Genomic DNA, 16,614 nt, shown 5'->3' with positions numbered 1-16,614 from the left:
TTAGATTACTGTTTCTACTGATTCTACCCCAATATGGTGAGAAGGACACGCACCGGGTATTGTCAGCTAATAAGTGTTGGCTAGTGGAGCCCAGAAGGAGAGCTTTTTGGGAGCATCATCCTTTGGAACATCATTCTTCTCCCCACCTGCCCCCCCCCCGAGATTTGATTGGCCTGTCCCTGCTGACCTTTTGTAAGGCCTAAAAACTTGATTATGTGCCTGTTCATGGATTAAAAACTGTCTCTTGGTAGTTGATTAGATTATGCCTGGCTGTTACATTTTATTATTTTTACTTGTTTTTAAATATTGTCTGTCTTATGCATTTTATTTGTTTTATTGTAAGCGTATTGTGTTGAGATGAGCAGCAATATAAATCAAACAAACTCCTCAACCAGGAAGCTGTTTTGAGAAATCTGAGAGTAGTATTTCTCAATGCATCAGTACAATTTCAGATCGAGAAAGACTGCATTGAATGGAAGCAGATGAAAACGTGTAAATCCATCCATAGCATAACCTCCTCTCATGCTCTGCTCTTATATAACTCACCATTTGTTAAGGTTTAGGTATTTCACATGTGGAAGAGAATAAGGGGAAATCCCTACAAAGCAGACTGCAGCTATTACTTTGGGATTTTATTTGAGCAAAGTACTGAGCAAGCCATCCACACAGAAGGATGTATGTAAAGACAAGTCACATGCTGGGAAATAGAGATTTAGGCACAACTCCTTTTAATGGTGCTCAGACAGTCATATATTTTAATGATTAAAATTCTTTCATCATTTTTTCCCCAAGACACCTGTGGTAGAGGAGCCCCCCCAAGTTCCCAAAGTAAAAGTAGCTGCATCTCCTGTAGCTCTTCCTGTGCAACCTTTGGCTTCACCAGAAGTTTCAACAGTGAGTATCTTCTTAGAGACCACAGAAATGAGATCACATTTGAGAGGGCAGTAGCTGCTTGTCTGTGTGTGTGTGTGTGAGTGTGTGTGTGTGTGTGTGTGTGTGTGTGTGAGAGAGAGAGAGAGAGAGAGAGAGAGAGAGAGAGAGAGAGAGAGAGAGAGAGAGAGAGAGAGAGAGAGAGAGAGAGAGAAGATATTGTATGTGTGGTATGTATATATTATCTAAAAAGAGATCCAAACTGAACAAAAAGATTCATTTGATTCTAATATCATGTGACAGAAATGGATTTATTCCTTGAATGTAACGTAAAGATGAAATGTTCAAATGTTTTCTAAATCAAATATTTTAATTGTGCTAAGATTGACAGGAATGTGGTCATATCTGTCTGTCAAACACAAAAAGCCTCCTGAACTATGTTGTGCAAAGGCAAATCCTCTAATTGATATCTGTTCTTGTCTTCTTGCTTTAGAAACCTGAGTCAACTAAGCCCCAGAACACATCTGGAGAAGAAGCTATCTCAGCTTCAGCTGTGTCTTCTGTAAAATCTTCAGCTCCTATAGTCACTTCTCCAGTGAGTAACCAAGTTATAGAAAATAATATAAAATTAATATAAAACTTCCCAAGATGCACTTGATCAAATCCAATAATTGATTTTATGGCAAAGCTGTAGTGGCCCAGTGGTTAAAATGTAGTATTGCAGGCTGACTCTGCCCACTGCCAAGAATTTGATCCTGACCGACTCAAGGTTGATTCAGCCTTCCATTCTTACGAGGTCGGTAAAATGAGCACCCATATATTGTGGGAATATACTGACATTGTAAGCTGCTCAGAGAGTGCTATATAATAGCGGTTCCCAAACCCAGGTCCATGGCCTGATGCCAAATGCCATGTGAGTATGCGAAGCTGCATTTGTGCAAGAGGCGCGTGTGTGCAAAACCATTCCTTCTCCCCTCCTTGTCACTGCTATCACCATTGCCGCCAATCTATACAGCCGGAAAAGTTGGGGACTGCTGCTGTAAAGCACTATGTAGCGGTATATAAGTCTATTGCTATCCTTAGCAGCCTTATAAAACATCCTTATACTGTATACTTTCAATATAGATCGCCCAGAAGTAGCAATTCACACATTTTAAAGTTTTGAAGGTTGAGAAATGCTGGTATAAATGATTTGGGAGCTGAGATAATCTGGTTTTCTTCCTCTTTTTAATATTTGGGATTATTACATTGAAATTTTTCCCCTGATTCAGGGAATGACTAAGTCCACTTTAATTAAGGCTTTTGGCAAAGTAAAATCTTTAATTAATCTAGATGAAAATTCCATTTAATTTTTGTCTATACCTACTACTATTTTTTTACTTAGCCTAACCAATTGTACATTACTGTACTATCATAACAGTAACAAGTTTTCTTGACTGTTATTTCGTATTAAATTTGAGATCAGTAATGTTGTATTTCTCATTTTTCAATCACAGTTTTTAAAAATACCTCTTAACTGATTTTACTTATGTTATTTATAGAGCACAGAAGCAACTAGTGAAGCACTAGATGCCTTATCTGGAAGCCTAGGAAAAAGAGATCCTGCTCCAGAAGAAAAAAAACCTGCTGTGGATAAAGTGAAAGTAATAAAATATCTAATTTGCTGATTATAATGGAGGGGGCCTCTCTTACTTTCTGAATGTACCAAAATAGTTTGTTATAAAGTGTAGTTTTTCTGTTTTTTAATTAATTGCTAGCATTTAATTCTCAATTTTTAAAACTATTTCTCCAATGATGGAGCAGTGCCATGACAGCAGGCAGATTTCAACACTGAATGTTATATATTCATAATTATCTTTGTTTGTGGCTTCATGCATTGTGTGAAGCCAACCATTCTGGTTTGTGGCTGAGCCTGATGCATGAACTCAGCCAATTATGACGTGTTGAACAAACTATGCTTAAGAATTTCAAAGTCACAATCAGAGATATTCTAAAATAGTATTTTGAAAGTGGCACGAGAGAGGAAGAACATGGATGTTGCAGTGGATTTAAGGAATATATCTCAAAATGGCCACACATTGAATTCTTCTTCTCATGCTCTTCCATAGTTCATGTGGCAGAGAGTTGGTTGGAAGAATTTCTGTGATAGTCAGCAATAGATTTAGTTTTTGTTTTATAAAGATAGTAGAAAGTAATGGGACAATCCTAATAAACTATACTGAGATTGTCTTGTTGTTGGAACTTTCTGTTTCTTGTATTTCTGTTGTCTAGGAAAAAACAAAAAAAGACAAGCATGAGAAACTTGGGGAAAATGAGGAAACAATCCCTCCTGATTACAGATTAACTGAAGTAAAGGTAATATTTTTCTTCTATGCTTCATTCACTTTTTTGTTAAAAATAGTTTTTATGTTTTAATAAACTTTCTGCAGAATTGTAGTATAAAGTTCAGTATAGCAAATCAGGAATTTTAGATATATGTATTTGCACACTTTAGATACAATATGCAGCAGTTGTGTAAAGAGTTCAGTTAAATATACAAATTACTCTGAACCATTTTCCTCATGTTTTTCTTCTCATATAGTAATATATTTGCTAGGTCTGTGATGGCAAGGTCCCAACCCTATTTTGGTTAATTTGTTAATTCTGTTCATTAATAACCAGACCAAATATGTGTCCTGAAATGATAGGATAGGATAGGATAGGATAGGATAGGATAGGATAGGATAGGATAGGATAGGATAGAATAGAATAGAATAGAATAGAATAGAATAGAATAGAATAGAATAGAATAGAATATCTTGTCATTGTGTAACTCACAACGAAATTAAGTAATTAAATTCTGAAATTGGGGAAATCTGCAAGAAAGGGGGGTCAAAAAAGAGAGAAAATAGCCATGACAATATTACAGTAATGTTACCACTTTTTGTATATATTGTGAGGCTTCAATTTAGTGATTGTGGTAGCTCTCTTGAGGGTTTTTTTTTAACACCCCAATAACCCTGCCTGATGCCTTTTCAGGATCTTATTTGCAATATTTCCGTACTATACACTTAATATTGTAAATATCACAGCTATGAGACATTGCTATGCACCTTGTATGACAAAAATCACAGATTAAATTCTTAAAAGCTTCCAGTTTTATCTCACAAATGAGGTGGCTTCAGAAATTGGCTTGCAGATGTAATATAGGAATGCAAAAATCACCTTGAGATTTACTCCAGAAGTGGATACGGCCAGTGTTTGTTTAATGGCCCTTCAACCTCTTCTCTTCCCCTCCATCCCTGGAGTTGCTTATTTTAGGCATCAGCAAGGGGAGATTACATATTAATGAAAATTATGGGTCTAGAAGGTATTGGGTGCCTGCTATGACAAAACAGGAAAATAATTGTACTAATTGGGTCTACAGCAGAAAATTTGTTATGTTGCGAGAGAAAATAGAAAGAGCTAGCTTGTCTTTTTAACTTAAAAATGAAGATTACAGGACTCTTTTTATGTCATCATAAATTAATAAACATTAAAACTGAATAAAGTATTCCTAAAGTCCCAAAAGCAAAATTAATTGACAGAAAATCCCCCCCTTGGAACCTGTAACAGCTGGCCAGCAAAATGCAGATAAGAATGTTCTTTCTGCAATTATTCCTGCTTTTTATGTTGAATTATGATAGTATAGTTGGGGAGTGCTGGAAGCTGTATTGTTCACCTGAATCTCTAGATAGTAGCATTTTAAATTGCATGTGGATCCTTGACCATGAACGCCTTGTACAATATAGTCAAGATCAATATCCTGAATTAGTATGAATTGTGTAACTTGATTGCATGTTGACAGCTCTCAAAATTTCTAAGTTGGTGGAAAGATATATCCTGCAGTAGCTAAATATTGCAGCTCATCTTTCAGCACAGGCAACATCTTTTTCACAAACATATTTGAGGAAGGAGCAGAAACTAATTAAAAGATGCAGTTGATAAAAGCAGCCACAGGCATTTCTTACTGTGGTCTCTTTGGAAACATATATACTGGATTCTATGAGATAGCTGATCTCCTAAATTTGTGACAGAATTATGTATAATATTAAGTAATTGCCATCGTGTATTAATTGCTAGACTCCTTTTTTTTTCTTCCCCTCCACAGGATAAAGATGGGAAGCCACTTTTGCCAAAACCTGAAAAAAAGCCTCAGGTGTGTGTACAGATTGGTCAGAAAACTTTAATATATTCTAGTTTGAATTTGAAAGCCTTTGTTATGACTTAATATCTTCCAACTGGATACTTACTTAATTACTTAATTCTTTGATAAGAATTAATTCAGTTACCTTATGAAGGAAAAAAGGGGACATTTAGATATGTATTAAAACATTTTTAATGATTTATTCTGATTTCTAGCCCCTGAGTGAAAGTGAACTTCTTGATGCTTTGTCTGAAGGATTTTCTTGTTCTGCACCAGCATCAACAACAGAAACACCTGCGGTAAGGATTGGGGGGGGAGGGAGGGAGAGGGACAGGGATGGAGAGTGAGAGAGAAAGAGAGAGAGAGAAAACACTTTGCGTCTAGATTTTAAAAAAATATTCTATTAACTGTGGTAGAACTGTATACTTTATATTGCATTGCATTCAGTAGATCTGTACAATAACATTGTATTTATAGGGTCATTTTTACATCCCTTCTAATAAATTTGGACACAATTTTGCATTTTTTTCATAGTTAGTACAAGTTAGGGACGCGGTGGCTCAGTGGGTTAGAACGCTGAGCTTGTCGATCAGAAGGTTGGCAGTTTGGCGGGTCAAATCCCGAGTGCCGCGTAACAGAGTGAGCGCCTGTTACTCGTCCCAGCTTCTGCCAACCTAGCAGTTCAAAAGCACGTAAAAATGCAAGTAGAAAAATAGGGATCACTATGGTGGGAAGGTAACAGCGTTCTGTGCGCCTTTGGCGTCTAGTCATGCCGGCCACATGACCACGGAGATGTCCTCGGACAAACGCTGGCTCTTCGGCTTTGAAACGGAGATGTGCACCGGCCCCTAGAGTTGGAAACGACTAGCACGTATGTGCAGGGGAACCTTTACTTTTACTTTACATCCCAAGTTAATTTTTTAATGGACATTTTCAGAATATTTCTGGATAAGCCAGAACATTTTAACCCAAGGGATTTTTTTGCAGAAGGCAGTCAGCATTCAGAGTTTTCTCTTTTATTAGCTGGCTAGGATTTCAGCTCTCAGTAATTACTGGAGGAAAAATTTGTTGCATTTTCTGTAAATTCTTTAGTTTTAGAAAAGCATTCAGGAAGCATTAAGGGACAGGTCAGAAACAACTCTCTTTGTTAACTTTTTTTTTCCTCGCTTTTACATGTATTGATGAATCCTTTCCTTTCCTTGTAGAAATCTACAGGTCCTCCTAGCAAGCCAGCTGTTCCTACTGAAGAGGTGATTTCTTCTGCTGCCACTTCTGCCGTGCATTCATCTGTTCCAAAACAAGCAGCCCTCCCAGTAAGCAGAGCAATGCTTCTCGATAACTGTACTCATGGCCAAAATTTCAAATATTAGCAACTTTCACTAACCCAAGGGTAGGCAACCTCGGCTCTTTTATGACTCATGGACTTCAACTCCCAGAATTCCTGAGTCAGCTAACCTATTGATATCCAGTTACAGTGACATTCCAATTCAGTTTTATTAGCCCATTTGATGTTTTAGGAATGTTGATGATGTTTAAATCCAGGTTCTTGAAGTTTGGTACAAACTAAATTATGTAAAAGAAAAAGTGTGCAAATGCATTTGCTTTTTTATGCAGATAGTTATTTGTTGGAACAACCTAGTAGTGTTCTTGAGTTCCATTGGAAGGACTTTTATTGATGCTAAAGCATTGTTTGAGTTAAATTTGATTTACAACTACTTTTTTTTTAAAAAAAAATAAAGCATTCAGAAATATTGGAAGCTGAATTCCCTTGCTTGTGGTCAGAGGTGCAAAAAATAAAATGCTGACTGTATAAATGTCTTTTTTGTTTTTTCTTAAATCTGTCAGGGTAGGAAAGAACTTGATGCTGCTGCAGACCTTCTTGCAGACTCACTAGGACAAAGACAGCCTGACCCAGATGAAAACAAACCAGTTTTGGATAAAGTAAAGGTGAGAAAATAGCAGAGACCTTTCTCCCCAAACTGCTAATTAGTACTATACTTGGTTTCCAAAGTTGCAAAGAAAACTAAATGCCCTGAGCCAGTTTTGGCAGACGTATGGATGGACTGAGCCAGGGAAGTTTGCTAAAACACTAGGGAAATAGAGATGTTTTCTATGTCAGTTCTCTAAAGTCATCGTTTGCTTCACTAAAGGTAAAGGTAAAGGTTCCCCCACACATGCGTGCTAGTCGTTTCCGACTCTAGGGGCCGGTGCTCATCTCCGTTTCAAAGCCGAAGAGCAAGCGCTTGTCCGAGGATGTCTCCGTGGTCATGTGGCCGGCATGACTAGATGCCAAAGGCACACGGAACACTGTTACCTTCCCACTGTAGTGGTCCCTATTTTTCTACTTGCATTTTTACATGCTTTCGAACTGCTAGGTTGGCAGAAGCTGGGACGAGTAACAGGCGCTCACTCTGTTACGCGGCACTCGGGATTCGACCCACCAAACTGCCGACCTTCTGATCAACAAGCTCAGCGTCCTAACCCACTGAGCCACCAGGTGGCTTCACTACACATTGTTTTATTGCTTTATTCCTGCTAGGAACCCTTTTTCTCCCTTTATTTGCCTCTTGAAATACTGAAAATCAAAATAAAATATTTATTTTATCTCTCTAATCTTTATTAGACTGCAAAATTATACCTGTGGAACAAAAAATGTTACTCAAAAATTACAAATTTGTGTTTTTTTGCGTACCAGTGAATTTAATTTTCACAAAACACTGCACCAAAAAACTGAAAATTCACAGAAGCTTGACTTAAATATGTTTAAAAGGTTCTAGTATTTCTTGAATTCATTTACAAAAAATGTTGCTTTGTATTTAGATGACATTATAAAATATTTCATATAAGGATATTTGAATCTGCAATGTTTTAGGGCATTCATTATTTTAATGCTTTGTGACATCACTTTTTTTAAAACATTTTCATTCTGAGGAGGTTATCAAGGTGAGACTGTCATCTATAAATCATGGTTGGGATTAGTTAGACTCCTCTAAAAGAATAAGTATCTTTTAAAGAAACCCCACTTTTTTACAGGAAAAAGTCAAAGCAGAGCATAAAGACAAACTTGGAGAAAGAGATGATACAATCCCTCCTGAATATAGACATCTTCTTGACTCTGATGAAAAGGTAAATGTATACTTTTAAAGTCAAACGTACAACATATTTTTTAAAGAAGTAAATGTACTGATGCAGCACTAGACTTTTGAATAACATTGATAAAGAACTAATAAATAAGGGGGTGTCCCTAGTGTTTAAATGCATATGTTACCTTATAAATAACACTATTGCCCAGACTAGGGTCTTCTAAATGTGTTGAAGTTGAACATCCTTTAGCATTAGTCAGGATGGTTTCTGTTAATCAAGAATCATGGGAGTTGTTGTCTAAAAGAATGAAAGTTAGGGAAGGCTGCTTTAGAGCAACTATGACAAATTACTTGACATTGAAAATAAAAGTATCTTGATCCTTTCATGTATTTTGAAACCGTGTTTACATACATGCAAACATAAGACTGGAAAAGATCTTGGAGGTCTTCTTGTCCAGCCCACAGCCCAAGGCAGGAATCATTATATCATTCCAGACAAATGGTTGTCCAATCTTTTCTTGAGAAACTCCAGTGATGGAACATCCATAACTCTTATTTTGTATTGGAGATACGATTTTAGCATGCAGAACGCTACTTTTGAAGGACATGAAGGTAGTTTTGAAGCAACCGAATTAGGAAAAGTTGAACAATCCAACAAGCACTCTAGATTATTTAAAATAGAAGACTAGATTAGACTTGAATAGGCTGGTGAATGACACTAATATTTAATCATGTTTATCTTTGTCAAAGGGTAAGCCTGTAAAGCCAACAGATAAAGATGGTGAGAAACCCAAAGAACAAACGGTAAGGAAGTATTACTTTCAATTCTGTGCTGGGTTTGCTTGTCAGTAAATTGGCTTAGTTTATTGAAATATGAATCTACCTCCAGGACCAAAATGATGGATATGAATCCTTTAACATTGCATTAAGTAGCGTGAATTTTAATACTGTTCAGATGAAAAGGTGTCTTGATTAGTTTGTATAAGACCAACGAGAAATAAGATGGCTTCTATCTGGAATAATATTGGAAAGAACAACAATTCTTATGTATTAAATTTCTACACCATCCATCTCACTTAGATGACCCTGGGTGGTTTATCTCAAGAAACTTTAGGTCAAGAAACTGATCAAATTCTTAAAAAGATGCAGGATTCTTATGACAAACATGAATTAGAAACCAAATAGAGCTGAGCTGTGGTAGTGATAATGGAGTGTTTTTAATTACTTTTGCTGCTGTAGCTGGGTGGGCTTTTGTTCCCAGCCATTTGTTTACCGTTTCATATCAGTTAACGCCATGTACCAGTGAGGAGCCTCAGGGAGTAGGACCCAGTGGTGAGCTTTAAAGAGAGGATGGTTTTAATTTTAATAACTTAAGACCTATGACACCTGGAAACATTTCTGCATTTTGAAAGTTCCGTTTCACTTGCCCTGTATCTTTGTACCAAATATGCTTGAAACATGAACAGATGTTTGATAACAAAAAATTTTGATTTCGGTTTAGAGCTTATCTTTTAAGATGATCTTTGAAAAGTACTTATTTCGCAGTTCTTTAAAATGGTAATTATTCTTATCTCAGAAGCCCGACAGTGACTCAGCAGCCATTGATGCTCTCTCTGGGGATTTTGACCATTGTGGCAAATCTGCTGTTTCACAGCCACCTTCAACAAAGGTAGGTCTCTTTTTTGGCAAGGAGACCAGGTGCTCTTTATCTCAAGTCTTAACGTCCTGCCATTAAAGGAGCAAAGGTAAGAAAAGGTAGTTTGCAAAATGGCCTTGCTTCTGTTTTGTTAAACAGCAAGTCAAATCTGCTGTTGAGCAAAATTTGCTTTGTTATGTGGTCCCGAATTAATATTTTTTTTAAAAAGTATACAATATTTACATCCTATTTGTGAATATAAGCCGTATTTAAGAAAGAATCCCACTCGAAGAGTGCAAGTTGACCCAAATCTGAGTTTTATACCACCAGCTATTTTTATCCTGCCCTTCAGGTGGCAAGCATACATAGTACTTCTGCCTCTTATTTTCTTTCCAACCTTGAGTTTGGTTGGGCTGAAAAAGAGGGACTGGCCCAAGGTCACCCAACCAGCTTTCATGCCTAAGGAGGGCATAGAAATCTGTCTCTTTGTTTCTAGGCCTGCAATTTCACTATTGTGTAAATGTGTATAATGGATGTTTATTTCTATTGTGCATGAAAATCCCTATTGATGAGTCAGAAGAAATCCAACATCTTCAGTTCAACAATTCTTATTAGACTTTAAATATGTCCAAGTTTGAGTTTCAAGAATTCTTCAGTAAAGAAGACGACCAGGAAAAAGAGGGAGAAAAATACATCGGCTAATTTGAAAACTATGTGTTCTTAAATCAGATAGCAAAATATATTGTAAGAGTTTTTGAAACTTGAAAGCTTATTCTCTTTTGTGTCATTTGGTTGACTGTAATCAACAGGGTTAGCTCTGGCTTTTTATCATGGATATACTGTTTAAAACACATATTCATGTTTTCTGTCCTCTTGCTGTTATCCAGTGAACAACATTTAATAGAAAAAGTTTTTAAATAGATGTTTTCTCAGTTTAAAGCCACTCCTCAAAATAAGTAAACATCCCCGTTAAGGACTGGATTCATTTAAATAATCTTCAAAAAGATGGATTTCATGGCTTTCCTATTCACAATTATTTGCCTATGGCTTTTATCAAAACTTCTTCCTTTGGGAGGTTTGTCAAGTTTTTAGGTAACCTGACTTTTAGGTAACTAAAAATTCTATCCAGTATGAGAATGTAGCTGAGGTTAATCTCACATTGGCTTCTAAGGCTAAGAATAGACTTGTTAAACAAATGCTTTTTAGGAGTGGCATTTTATTTCTAGTCTTTGGATGAACATGCATTAATTAACTCAAATAATGGAACAAAGAGTTGGCTGTTTTAAATGCTAATTCAGGTTTCTTAGAGTCAAATGGAATGAGGGAACAAGTATTAAATGTCCATTCTTGCTTTTATTTCTTAGTTGTAAATCTGAGTTTTATTCATTCTCAAGAACGTCTCCAATGTAAACGCTGCCTAAATTATCCAAAGAAACTCTTCTTCCCTCATCAAAAATAAGTTGTTTTGAATGTGTTCCTGCTAATAAACGTTTTTCTCACATTAAAGTGTGCTACGTATAGGCTTCTTTTTGTTTGTTTTCATCTCCAGGAAAATACAAATAGGACACAGTTTTCCCATGTGCATGTTTATACGCGCTCAATGAAATGCAAGAATTTATTCTTACAGCATAAATAAAATATGTATGAACCTGCATATTTAAACATTAAACTTTAGAAAACTTACGTCTTCCTCAGGAGAGATAAAGCAGAACCAGAAAAGGGGGTGCTTGGCAGGAGCTAAGCAGCTTATTATTCTCCTTAGTCAAGTATATACTTAACTGAAGTCTCATAATGCCTCTTAAAATTATATTATGGAATTATATGGTGTTCTACCTTTTCAACAACTAGTTTTAGCTTCTCCGTGGTGCAGTGGTTAGAATGCAGTATTACAGGCTAATTCTGCTGACTGCCAGAGTTCGAGTCTCACTGGCTCAAGGTTGACTCAGCCTTCCATCCTTATGAGGTCGGTAAAATGAGGACCCAGATTGTTCGGGGCAGTAGGCTATGTAAACCACTTAGGGCTGTAAAGAGCTGTGAAGTAGCATACAGGTCTAAGTGCTACTGCTATTCTGCATACGCCTGAACTCTTGGGTCAGATCACCATCACATGAATTTCAGTTTTTCTGTATAGATAATGCTTGACTTAACGTTCATTCATTTAATGATGGTTGAAATAGGGAAAAGTGATTTTTTTTGGCCTGTCTTCAAAATTAGGACCACCATAGTCATGTGATTAAAATTCAGGCACATTTACGATCGATAGCAACATCCTGTGGTCACCTAATCATGATTAGTGACCTTGCCAACTGGTTTTTGACAAACAATGTCAATTGGGAGAAGCTGGATTCACATAACAAAGGTGATTTGCTTTAACAACTGATTCTGGTCCCAATTATCATAAGTCAAGGACTACTTGTATGTATCACAAGCAACTACTTTCTGAAAAGATGCATTTCTTGAAAAATGAACAAGAATTTTTCTCTGTTGGGCATAGGAGGATAAATCAAAAGGTGCAGCCTCATCTAAACCACCAAGGAAGGAGGAAAAGAAATCCAAAACGCCCAAGAAGGTAAGAGATTGTTTAGCACAGGGGTGTCAAACTCGCAACGTCATGTGACACTTTTTTTCCATTGCCGGCAGTGGGTGGGCGCGGTTTCACCATGATGTATCCAGCCCAGGGGCCAGCAGATTGACACCCCTGGTTTAGCATAACAATTCTACCTAGTGTGATTAGTTCCACTTTCATCTCTTTTATGAGCAGGATGATTTCTGAAGCATCTTATGTGCAATTTTTAAGCTTATTCCCTTACCCTCTATTATTAGTCAGGAAGCCTGATTTATTTATTTTTTAATCTTTCATTTCTATCACCTATTACTAGAAAAGAAACTATGAACCTGTTGTACTCAGATGGAGCAATGTGAAATTGTGGGGATATAAAGAGTGACTATAATAAATTAAAATTATACTTTAGCATGAAACATACTTATGAGAATGTTATTCCTAAATTTAATGCAAAAGCTAATGAGCCTCTGGAGATTTTATAGAATCTTTGTACATTATTTGCCTAAATTCATAGGCATATTTAATACTAGCTTCTACTGTAGTTACGTAAACGTGTAAATGATACCCTTTTTGCTGTTTTATATGCTTGTATTGGGGCTGGGAGGGATCAAGTCTGGAATAACTTGGATTGGGGTGTCGCCTTAGCTAACAACCACAGGAAATGCTAGTCACTAAGTTATGTGGTCATGTGTCATGCTTTATGACCGTGCAACAGAAATTTCATCCCAGTAGTGGTCACATCAAGGATAACCTATGTGGTAAAGAAATAAGTACACTTATCATTGGGTGCTACTGCTGTGATCAAATGTTGGATCTCTAGATGCATGAAAGTACCAATTAACTTTAGGAGAGAGAGTTTTAAGATATGAAAAGCTTTTTACCCCAGTTTCTAGTTTTTGATAATTCTGTTTATTTCAAACTGTTCCCCCCCCAATCTTTATTTTCCATTATTTTTTTAAAATGAGCTAGTTAACATATCACACTTTACTATGGTTTGATTAACCATGTCTTATTGACTCGCTTCACAGAACATGCTAAGCCAAAATCAGGCCCCCCCTCCCAACATATAATTCATCACTTGGTATCTGAACTCAGTGTTTACTACATGGATACAGTAATTAATGTCATCATTCCTTTTTCTCTCCTTTAAGGCAAAGGAGCAATCTTCTGCCGCAAAATCTGCAAAACAAAAAAAAAGTTAAATGTCATCAGGTAAGCAGTCCTAAGTTATCTATCACGCATCTATAATATGCAGGTGATTCAGAATGAATTAACATTTAGAAAATCTGTGGTTCTAAATCCTGACGTTAGGTTTTCACTATCTCAGAAATTAGTTTGACTCATAGCACATATTCTGATGTCCTAAAAAGTCTTTCCCAACATGGTGCCTTCTTTGTAAGATGCCCTCTTACATCTTTCCCATTAGCGATCTATTGCTGTACACTTGAAGTAACAGATGGATAATCTACACGATGCATCGGCCCCTTTTTGCAGCCCCAGGAAGCCTCTCCCGCAAATATCAGCACCAAAATAGAGAGGCGGATTTTCTCCCTTGTTTCTTACAAATAAGAAGTAAAGTCAGATCATTGCTTCCTCTGGCGACAATAGATCACTGCCATAATCCTTGAAGTTGGAATAAAATAATTTAAAAAAACCTCCATATTCTCCCTGTGACTGTTGTTGGCTGTACCTGGGCTAATTTTTTTTCTACAGACCTCTGGTTAATTGAGGCATACTGCAAAAGATGGGTTCACGACTACAGTAAGATCATTTCCCAGCCGCTTGGGAAGAATGAGAGAATGAGCGTGCCCACTGCCACCATCCAGCCTTTAAGCCCCATCTGGCTCCCTGACAAAAAGAGAACCTTTGATATTTATTTATTTATTTATTTATTTAAAAAAGCCTTAATGGAACACTAGTTTTTATTCTTGGGAACAAAGCAAATTTCATTAAACAAAGAAATTATGTTCAGTAAGAGGATTCTGCTTACGTGAAGCATCAGAGATGCAATGTTATGTTCCTATATCCTGATTTTTTTTTCTATCGAGTCACAAAGTTGAAAAGAACAGCTCTATACATTCTATGAATAACATTATCGGTTAGTTTAAGTTTAAGTCAACCCTGTTTATCCTGCTAATCTGGATATTTTAGTTTTCTATTTTAAAATTCCTGCCTCAGCTGTTGAATGTTACGACACACTTCCTTTTAAGAATAGAATATATTTTTGTCTTTTCAGAATGTTTATCACCAGTGCGAAAATTCTTTATTTTGATGGACAGCTGCATTTGAACAAAAGCAGTTTTGCAAAAAGATAGCATCTTGGACATTTTATGGTATTGGGCTGTTTTGGCTTGCAAAGCATTTATTTTGCTATTTTCAAGGATGAACTCACATTTTCTAGACACATACTTTATTGTCTATATTATTGTCATTTTCTTAATTTTTGAAAAGAAAAGAATGCTTTATATTTGTAAGAAAAATATTTCTTATGGATTTAATAGGAGTGAAATATGCAAAAGTTTGCACATAATCTACCCACAGTGCCTGTAAATCTCAGTGAATCTATGCTAGTTTTGGCATAAAAAGGAATGCTTTAAACATGGTTGCCTTCTTTTTTAAGCCAATTGCCTATGAGTACTTTTGCTGGAGAATACTTAGGGGGAAATGAGTAAATAGTTGCAAACTTTTCAGAGTTGGGGCAGAGTAGAAGCTAGTATGTTGCAGCCTTGGCTTCTTATCAAATAATGAACAGTGTCATCCTTTAAAACTTGCATTGCATACAATGTATTTGTGCTACATCTGTCATTGGCTTCCTGGAAGGATATAATACTACATCCAAACTTATAGAGACAGGTAACTGGTATTTCTTCCACCAACCCCCTCCCCCAAAACTCTTCTATACTATCTGCTTTACTCTGAGCAATAAGTAACACAAGAGGTGAATACATAGGATGGCATAGTGCCCATCCTAGGAATTGAGAACATGCAAAGAATCCTTATCCTAGTGCAGTGTTTTTCAAACTTAGCAACTTTTGAGTTGTGTGCATTTCAATTTCTTTAATTCCCCAGCCAGCCATTCTGGGATTTGAAGTCCACACATCTTAAAGTTGCCAAGTTGAAGAAACACTGTCCTAGTGTATACATATATGGCATAGCTGATTTCAGAATAATTCTTGATAGGATTTCAGTGCTGTTTTTTCTTTAAGTATTCCATGCAGGATATGTGAGAGATGGATACAGTTCCAGATTCAGATGTGCTTTGAAATCTCTCAACTGACTTCCATCTTAAAATGATTACACCTGTTCTTAGGTAGCTGGTTCCATAAACTAAACCAACATTAGTTATTCCAGGAATCTTAGCTGTGTGATTTCTTTTCACCTGCATAGGAACTAAAAGGAAGAGCATGGTGTTTTCTATCACAATGTTTACTTTTTTTCAAATGTATTTCATGAGAGATTTCCTTGTGGATTACATCTTTCATATTGAAGACAATGAGACTGTCCTTAATTACATGCAATGTCAATACTGAACTGTATTTGACATTTTACTATGTCACACTAATAAACATTTTGTGTATTACTTTATATTTGTTATTTTGTATTCTATTGCAATCTGACTCCTATCAAAAATACCTTAAATATGTTTTGTTATATCTTATCAATTCTTATTACCTAATCCTTAGGCATACACATTTCCCAGTCCAGTCCAACCTTGCTTTTAAGTACTGCTGTGGATTATGGACTTTTCACATATTTTGCCACTAGGAATTGTGTCTTAATTATTGAAATTCAATTCTACTCGGACTTCCGGTTTGCCGTTGTGGCGCTGCAGAGACAGAAAGGCAAGCTCCGTCTTCCGTGTCCAAATTCATTGTGCTGGGGGACCCTGGAAAGGGTCGAAAGTCGCCCTGTAGAGTGATGAGTAAGGAGGAGATCCCTGCTTGATTGTGGGAGGGGGTGGCCCTTCCGTTTGATCTGGGGAAGCCCTCCAAAATGGCATGGGAAAGACCGGCCATACCAATATGGCTCATCACTAAGCTGCTGACAGCCGAAGTCAAAATTATCACCAAGCAACTTTAAAGCAACGTGGATGAAACTGGGTGAGACCTGATCCTCTCTTTAAGATTTTAAGTATTTTTTCCTGTAAAAGCTGCCCAAAGTAATTTTCCCCCTGTGAGGAGAGAGGGAAGGGAATTTTTACCCCATCCTCTAAGAAAAGCGGTGACTAACTACCCAGGGGAAACAGAGCAACTATAAGAACAATTTTAATCTAATTGGATGTATATTCTTTTGATAC

At 36.7% G+C, this 16,614-nt stretch overlaps 2 protein-coding genes across 9 annotated transcripts in view; one reads left to right on the top strand and one right to left on the bottom strand.

Moving 5' to 3' along the window:
• The window catches only part of CAST (calpastatin), a 77,384-nt gene extending 61,482 nt beyond the window's left edge, over positions 1-15,902 (top strand). For 6 of the 7 annotated variants that reach the window (XM_083354555.1, XM_083354556.1, XM_083354558.1 and 3 more), the window contains 14 exons: positions 793-894; positions 1,364-1,465; positions 2,412-2,513; positions 3,142-3,225; positions 5,000-5,047; positions 5,251-5,334; positions 6,241-6,348; positions 6,881-6,982; positions 8,069-8,161; positions 8,869-8,922; positions 9,695-9,787; positions 12,249-12,323; positions 13,469-13,529; positions 14,554-15,902. In XM_083354555.1, coding sequence (XP_083210681.1) covers positions 793-894; positions 1,364-1,465; positions 2,412-2,513; positions 3,142-3,225; positions 5,000-5,047; positions 5,251-5,334; positions 6,241-6,348; positions 6,881-6,982; positions 8,069-8,161; positions 8,869-8,922; positions 9,695-9,787; positions 12,249-12,323; positions 13,469-13,519 — 1,098 coding nt within the window. In that variant the 3' untranslated portion in view covers positions 13,520-13,529; positions 14,554-15,902. Of the gene's footprint in view, positions 1-792; positions 895-1,363; positions 1,466-2,411; positions 2,514-3,141; positions 3,226-4,999; positions 5,048-5,250; positions 5,335-6,240; positions 6,349-6,880; positions 6,983-8,068; positions 8,162-8,868; positions 8,923-9,694; positions 9,788-10,331; positions 10,499-12,248; positions 12,324-13,468; positions 13,530-14,553 lie in introns of all 7 variants that reach the window. The other variant, XR_014491443.1, reaches the window with a different exon arrangement.
• ERAP1 (endoplasmic reticulum aminopeptidase 1) overlaps positions 12,367-16,614 on the bottom strand; it is a 44,061-nt gene continuing 39,813 nt past the window's right edge. For both annotated transcript variants that reach the window (XM_083354553.1, XM_083354554.1), the window contains exon 20: positions 12,367-13,496. The gene's annotated coding sequence lies outside the window, so the exon portion shown is untranslated. The remainder of the gene's footprint in view (positions 13,497-16,614) is intronic.

The sequence above is a fragment of the Vipera ursinii genome, assembly GCF_947247035.1.
Source record: "Vipera ursinii genome assembly, chromosome: 2".
Taxonomy (NCBI): Eukaryota; Metazoa; Chordata; class Lepidosauria; order Squamata; family Viperidae; genus Vipera; species Vipera ursinii.
The sequence above is the reverse complement of the archived record's forward strand: the minus strand, read 5'-3'. Positions and strand labels throughout refer to the sequence as shown.